Genomic DNA, 7,930 nt, shown 5'->3' on the forward strand with positions numbered 1-7,930 from the left:
CAACCACTACATTTATTTTCTACTATAAAAATGATCACGTTAAGTACAATTTAAAAGGTAAATATGTGTTAGTCTAGCTTTCCGAATATCTAGTCTTCCGTATTGTTCACACGGACTTGTTTTGGAAACGCACCGAAAAGCCCGGGTTAGAGTGGAGCATGGGAGGAGAGGAGGACAGATATCAGAGACTGTAAGTTGTTCTTTTTCAGCCTCATGTTTTATTAAACGCCACTAACTTTTGAGTGATGTTTTCATACGCCTCCATGATAATTTTCATGTTCGGTACGTCTCCGTTTGACAAGAAAATAACGGTTTTCTGCCTCTCCTTAATTTGACTGTCTAGGTCACCCCAAAACTTTGCTGTGCTTTTCCTATATTAGGCTGCTTGTTTCCTCATGTCTTGGTGTCTTTTTGCAGGTTCAACGTGCTGACCACATAACCAATGTGGAAAGGCTTGCTGCTGAGGAGCTCCACCTGTCTCTTGCAGGTGGGAGCTCCAAGGTTTCTCCTCCAAGGATGTCTTACATCTCCATTTTTGAGACCTCTAGCAAAGAGGCTGCTTCACAGGCCATTTCCAATACCTTGGGGTACAGGCTACTTCCTGACACACACTGGGACCAGAGGTTATAAAAAAGACACCAACTCTACTTTAGAGTTCCCTGTGACCCCAGTCACAGTCACAGACATCAAACAGTATCTACGCTCCAAAGATATTCCCTTCCACGATGGTTACAGCTGCCTCCACATTCCCAGCATCTTTGTGGATTTGTCAACCAGGAAGGAGGTCTTCTCCCTGTTCATTGACAAAACCACGGGACAGTTTCTGTGCAAGGACACGCTGGTGGAGGGGAGCTGGGAGGACCTCCAGGACTGTTTGGAGGTGATGCAGAAGGACAGGGAAGAGTCCCTTAACCCTAATGTGCTTCTGGGGTATCCGGAGAGTGTGGAGGAGCAGGAGGAGAGAGAGAGGGAGCTGAGAGAGGTGCAGAGGATCTGGTCCACCTCTGTGCCACTCACTGACCTCCCAGAGGATGAAGCTCAGCTGATTAAAACCATTTTCCAGGTATTATTCTGTGTAATTTGTGATTCTTAATTCAAAAGATGACACGAGCAGCTCATGAACAGCTTCCCCAGAGCTGTTGCCCTCACCACACATCTCCCTGCACTGATTACAAAGATCGGCAACAACTAACACACACACACATCCTCAGCTCTGTGACAAACATATAGAATAGAATAGAATTCAACTTTATTGTCATTGCACATGCACAGGTACAGGGCAACGAAATGCAGTTTGCATCCATCCAGAAGTGCTTTAGTGATATAGATATATTACAATAAATATTAGCAATAATATAGATATGTAAATATATTACAGAAATGGGTCTATTATGGAATGTTATGATGTACACGGTATGAAGTATGTTGTGAATATTCTATAACTATAGGTATGTACAGGCTGTAGTGAGTACAAGCTATGTACAGGCTATGAACAGGATATAAATATGAAAAACTACACAGAATATGAAATAAATAACTTTACAGAATCTGAGATATACAGTTATACAGAAATGGGAACTGTGCAAGTTGTAAACAGTTGTAGGATTAAAGATTATCGTATGTACAGAATGATTATTACAGAGCTATACAGTAGTGCAGTTAAGATAAGTGAGATATGTGGATAATTCTACAGAGGCTATATAAAGTCCTGGTGGTTGTGAGTGGTGGTTCAGTCCATGTTATTATTGTGTGTTTGAGGGTACAGTTGTCCATTGTGGGTGTGTGTATGTTCAGTCCATGTTTTAATGTGGGTCAGATGTCAGGAGGCAGAGTTCAGGAGTCTGACAGCTGTGGGGAAGAAGCTGTTCCGGTACCTGGTGGTCTTAGTCCGGAGGCTCCTGTGGCGCCTCCCAGAGGGCAGGAGGGTGCAGAGTCCATGTGATGGGTGACTGGGGTCTCTGATGATTTTCCCAGCCCTTTTCAGACACCGCTTCCTGTAGATGTCTTTTATGGCAGGAAGTGGTGCTCCGGCAATGCGCTGGGCAGTTTTCACGACCCTCTGCAACGCCTTCCGGTCCGAGGCAGAGCAGTTCCCGTACCAGACTGTTATACAGTTGGTCAGGATGCTCTCGATGGTGCAACGATAGAAGTTCACCAGGATGTCTGAGGACAGGTGGTTCTTCCTCAGAGTCTTCAAGAAGAAGAGGTGCTGGTGAGCCTTCTTGACCAGCTTGGAGCAGTTGGTCGTCCAGGTGAGATCCTCGGAGATGTGGACTCCCAGGAACTTGAAGCTGCTCACACGCTCCACAGCCGTCCCCTTAATGTGGATGGGTGGATGTGGGTCAGCATTCCTCCTGTAGTCCACGATGAGCTCCTTGGTCTTCTCGGTGTTAAGCAGCAGGTTGTTTGTGTCGCACCACTCAGCCAGACGATCCACCTCCTCCCTGTAGGCGGCCTCATCGTTGTCACTGATGAGGCCAATCACCGTGGTGTCATCTGCAAACTTAATGATGGTGTTGGAACCATCAGCAGGTCTGCAGTCGTGGGTGAAGAGGGAGTAGAGGAAAGGGCTCATCACACAGCCTTGTGGTACACCGGTGTTCATTGTGATGGTAGATGAGCAGCGGTTATCCAGCCGGACATGTTGGGGGCGGTTGGTCAGGAAGTCCAGTAACCATTTGCAGATGAGGGAACTGATGCCCAGGTCTGTCAGTTTCCTGATGAGTTGTGAGGGGTGGATTGTATTGAATGCTGAACTGAAGTCTATAAACAGCATTCTGGCGTATGTGTTGTTGTTGTCCAGGTGTCAGAGGACAGAGTGCAGTGCGATGGAGACTGCATCCTCTGTGCTCCTGTTCTGGCGGTATGCGAATTGGTGGGGGTCCAGGGTGGGGGGGAGACAGGATTTGAAGTGTGCTAGGACCAGTCGCTCTAAGCACTTAGTGATGATGGGGGTGAGTGCTACTGGGCGGTAGTCATTGAGGCAAGATGGGTTGGAGTTTTTGGGTATCGGGACGATGGAGGTGGATTTGAAGCAGGCCGGTACCACAGCGTGGGCCAAGGACAGGTTGAATATGTCTGTCAGCACTCCTGCAAGCTCCCCAGAACACGCTCTGAGGACACGCCCGGGATATGTGCACATACACAACCATTCTCATCCTCTGAGACTGCTAGTACCTGAATGTAAAGTCACTTTAAACATATATATTTATTTTGTTAAATATGGTGGTGTATGTACAAGACCTTACCTTTTCCTCTACAGTGTCATCTGGCACAGTAATGTCAATGCTTTGTTTCAGATCACAAAGATCTCCAATGCAACCCTCAAGAAGTTTGGAGTGAGATTATTCAAGCCAACCAAAAGCCTGGTTTTCCCCTGGTTTGGTGGACCTGATTCCTCTTTAAAAGGGGTCAAGCTCCTGTCAGCTCAAAGAACAGAAACTGACAAAGTCACATATAATGAAGCTACAGTCCCAAAGTCTAACTCCTATTACAACTTGTTTGGCCTCCCTCTTGTGGGACGTCTGGACTCGGAGGTGGTGGTGACGGGTCACGAGTTTGACACGATGGCTGTGAGTCAGGCAACAGGACTCCCGAGTGTTGCTCTTCCTCGCGGGGTCAGCTGCCTTCCTCCAATCCTGCTGCCCTACCTGGAGCAGTTCAAGCGGGTGACTCTGTGGCTGGGGGGAGACATTCGCTCCTGGGAGGCGTCAAAGAGCTTTTCTCGCAAGCTGGGCATCAGGCGTTGCTCCCTTGTGCGGCCCGGTGAGTACCGGCCGTGTGCGGTGGAGGCTCTGGCCCGAGGTAAAAACTTAAGCAACATCATTAAAGCCTCGATCCCAGCGGCCCATAAGTCCATAGTGTCCTTCAAGCAGCTCAGAGAGGATGTTTATGGGGAGCTCGTCAACACAGATCAGGTGGCTGGAGTGAAGTGGACGAGGTTTCCTGAGCTCAACAGGATTTTGAAGGGACACCGCAAGGGAGAGCTGACTGTTTTTACAGGTACTGTGTTACTAATAATGATGTTTTAAGACTCAGGAACTAATTAGTTGTTTTTTTTAAAATCCCAAGAAATCATAACCAAAATTAAGTCATTTCTTCCCTTTTTAAAAGTGATACAAACAAAACTCATAGCATCATATAATCAATATCTCTGTGGATAATGGATCTTTCTTCCACCACTTCTAGGTAGCCAAATATCAAAGCCAATTTGTAAGCAAGCAGATTTAAATTCAGTCTTTTATTGTTCTGCCCTGAGTTGTGATCGAGTTTCACAACTCAACAACAAAACAAAAACCATACCTGATTGAAGTTTGGATGATATCTTCTTCAAGATGGTCTCATTTGTCAGTGCTGCAGCACTTTCAAAACTGCTCCTGTTTTTCCCTTTTCTGACTTCTGCAGCATTGTGGCTATTTTTGGATCAGTCAGTGAAAGTCCCAACATGCTTCTTTATATCTGCAATTTCATCATGGAACTTCAAACATGTGAATAACAAATCCACTTCCTGGTGTCCCACTGTGTGCCATTTAAATTGAATCATCACTGTTATAACACTGACCCACTGCATTACCTAGCTGAATTAATGCTAAAAAGCTGTGGAAGTCATGCAGCACTGCTCAAGGACCTTGAACCGGAGATAGGCTGACTTAAATTCAGCCACAATATTTGATAAAAAAAAAAAAATCAAACCGCATACTTTCTTTAAAGGAAGAGGATGTAAAACACTCACAGCTGGCCAAGTTTTTACTTTTCATTAAAGTGTCTGGAAGTATGATGGCTTTTTAGTTTACCAGTTTAAATATAAAGTACAAGTACTAGCTTTATTAACCCAGTACGCAATCATGATGTTTCTTTACCAGGTCCTACTGGAAGTGGGAAAACCACCTTTATCAGTGAGTTGGCCCTGGACCTTTGCATGCAGGGTGTCAACACTTTGTGGGGCAGCTTTGAGATCAACAATGTTCGTCTAGCCAAGATCATGTTGACACAGTTCGCCATGCAGAGGCTGGAGGAGAACCTGGAACAGTATGATTTCTGGGCAGACAAGTTTGAAGAGCTGTCGCTTTACTTCATGACTTTCCATGGGCAGCAGAACATCAAGTAAGTCTTATTAGTACTTCAGGGATCCATTAAGTTCTTTTATTGAAGAGGTTTGCTTTGTTTTTTAACATAATCTTGATAGTTTGATCACTTCTTGTTGGAGTGTGGTTGCTCAGTCAGTAAATGTTAAATGAGTAAATGAGTTTTTTAAATGGACTAACAATGAAGTGGAGTTGTTGCTGCAAGTAACACAAAAGTACAAAGTTGCAAAAGCGAGTGAGAATTAAAGAATTTGAAGAAAAGCTATCTGGAGCATGTACAAACTGATATTAATCTTTAATAGGGCTGTCAAAATTGAGAGCAAACAAAATAACTGCTGTATAATGCCCTCTGCGATCTTAGTTTAATTGGTTACATGACTGCATCATATGACTAAAATGCGTCATCGTTTCCGAAAGTCTCTGTTTATGCAGTCTACACTGCCTTTCCGCTTTGGCGAGCATTTTCAAAAAGCTCTGTTTTCCTTGACCAAAAACGCAGTCTCAGTGTGGACAGAAGGCCAAAACGGAGAGAAAAAGATACGTTTTCAAACGAAAACATATTAGTGTGGACATGGTCTAAGACCCTCTGACTCCTGTCCAATTTTGCCTGCAGGACAGTGCTGGACACAATGCAACATGCTGTCTACCTCTATGATATCAACCATGTCGTCATTGATAATCTACAGTTCATGATGGGACAAGAAAACCTTTCAGTAGACAAGTAAGATAAAAAAAATGTTGTTTATCTGGTGTGTGATGATGTCATGTTAGTGCTGTTATTGGTGTGTTAATGCTGTATGGAAATACAATGTTCTCATGTACCTCAGGTTTGCAGTCCAGGACCACATTATCGGGGTTTTCAGGAAGTTTGCCACTAACAGCTCCTGTCATGTCACCCTGATCATTCATCCGAGGAAAGAGGAGGATGACCGAGAACTGCAAACGGCATCAATCTTTGGTTCTGCTAAGGTAAGGCAGTGAGAGTTTCAGTTCAGTCTGGTAGAAAATACTGAAGGAACAGTTGAAAATGACAAATTGTTGGCAGACAGATACTGTACATTTAATGTACAATGTTTAATTATCCTCTTAACATTGTCACAGTCACCAGTGACCTGGTCAGCAAAAATGTACCCTATTTGTGGGTATTTCCCCTATCTGGCATTCGCAAATTAAAATATTTTAATAGGAGAACTAAAAGCGCCAAAATAGAATCACAGCATCGATAGGTTGTTATTGTGAGAGTAATAATAATTTTGTTCATACTCATCAAAATAGCATGGGTATCATTCTATTTTGATTCTTAAAAAACATTAAAAACATTTTAATAAATAAGCACATCTCTTGACTTGCTGTTTCAATAAAATGCATATACGCTTGCTCTCTTCTCAAATCTGCAGTTTTCCAATTTAAGTAAGACACGTCTTGACTTTTAACTCCTTCCAGGCCAGCCAAGAGGCCGACAACGTCCTCATACTGCAGGAAAAGAAGCTGGTGACGTGTCCTGGCCGCAGATCCCTGCAAGTGACCAAGAACCGCTTTGATGGAGACGTGGGCATCTTCCCTCTGGACTTCATCAAGTCTTCGCTGACTTTTTCCACTCCCATCAAAGGAAAACACAAGCTGAGGAAGGTCAACACTAAGCCGGAAAACGAGGAGGAGGACGAGGCCACTGCAGCAGCGTCAAAGAAGGAGGAGGTTAAAAAAGACAAGGTAGAGAAAGTGAAAGGAAACACAAAGACTCCACGAACTGTTAAAAGTCCTGCAAATGGAAACGGAGCCATTCAGAAGTGAACTTTCATTCAGAGTATTCTCTCTGTTGATCAGGGATTTGAATGTTAAACCTCAACCAGACTCTTTGTATGAAAGATAATGTTCGACAGTTGTATGTCAATAACAGGAGGTTCAGCTAAGCTAAATACAAGTACATAAATATGAACATGCATATGAAATGTATGAATTAACATCCCTGAATCCAGAATATGCCAGGTAGTGAAAACGTGTTTCATCGTGGAATGAAGCATGTTACAGACAGAATGTGAAATAATGACAGCAAAGTGTTAAACTAGTCTTCAAAGCTTTTCTGTTCAATGTAGTAAGACTGAATTTGTTAAGTGTTGTTTAACCTATTGAAATAATAATGTGACGCCAGGAACTACTGATTAAATAGGGATGGTAACACTATCACTGTCTGCTTAGAGGCATAATACAAACCCCTGCACATTACCACAGTGTGTTCTCTACTGACTTTTTGTACAACAATGATTTGTTGCTTTTTATAATAAACCCCCTCCAACAACTTCTAATGCAGATTGTGATTGCGTTTTCTATCTGTGGTCACCAGGGGGCGTTGTGTGCTAAGAGACTGGAGTTTAGTTAACTTCAGATAATTGTTGAGCAGCAAATATCAGCCGTCCTATTTCCAAATGGCAGTGATCACTGACTACAGACATATGTGTTCGTTTAGTTTCGTCTCTCGGCTACAGCAGCGACTGCCTTAACAACTTGCTAACGATTTGTTCCATATGTCTGATTTATAAATGACTACAAGCGTGACAAAGCTCAGTTATGCACATTAGGAAAAATGTAGTTTAATTCTGCACTCTTTGGTTAAGCAGCAAGCTGTGTACCCCTCTTTCCTTGCTGTTTGACTGAGTTTCAGAGTTTGTTTGTTCCCTTTTATCCTCCTGTGAGCCTGCCTTTTGAATAATGATAATTAAGTTCAAATACCACGTATGGAAGAGAAGAGTACTAAAGGTTTTAGCACACTTGCCTGTTAATTACCCTTCATTGTCCAACCATGGCCTTCTCCAATGTCACACCACACAATGCATTATTTAGAGTGGGTG

At 43.4% G+C, this 7,930-nt stretch overlaps 1 protein-coding gene across 1 annotated transcript; it reads left to right on the plus strand.

Moving 5' to 3' along the window:
- The first annotated feature begins 32 nt into the window (after positions 1 to 32).
- On the plus strand, positions 33 to 7,381 carry twnk (twinkle mtDNA helicase). Its single transcript, XM_004556744.5, has 7 exons — positions 33 to 190; positions 418 to 1,063; positions 3,300 to 4,002; positions 4,863 to 5,103; positions 5,698 to 5,805; positions 5,912 to 6,053; positions 6,528 to 7,381. Exons 2-7 carry the CDS (start codon positions 443 to 445, stop codon positions 6,873 to 6,875), a joined length of 2,163 nt encoding a protein of 720 aa, XP_004556801.3. The 5' UTR covers positions 33 to 190; positions 418 to 442; the 3' UTR covers positions 6,876 to 7,381.
- Positions 7,382 to 7,930: the final 549 nt, after the last annotated feature.

This window comes from Maylandia zebra, linkage group LG8 (assembly GCF_041146795.1).
Source record: "Maylandia zebra isolate NMK-2024a linkage group LG8, Mzebra_GT3a, whole genome shotgun sequence".
In the NCBI taxonomy this organism is placed as follows: Eukaryota; Metazoa; Chordata; class Actinopteri; order Cichliformes; family Cichlidae; genus Maylandia; species Maylandia zebra.

What these genes read in the sequence shown, in the direction of transcription:
- twnk (XM_004556744.5), top strand. Translation starts at nt 443, where the DNA reads ATGTGGAAAGGCTTGCTGCTGAGGAGCTCCACCTGTCTCTTGCAGGTG. An exon ending in TGATTAAAACCATTTTCCAG is followed by an intron (nt 1,064 to 3,299) that starts GTATTATTCTGT and finishes GCTTTGTTTCAG; the next exon opens with ATCACAAAGATCTCCAATGC. An exon ending in GAAAACCTTTCAGTAGACAA is followed by an intron (nt 5,806 to 5,911) that starts GTAAGATAAAAA and finishes CATGTACCTCAG; the next exon opens with GTTTGCAGTCCAGGACCACA.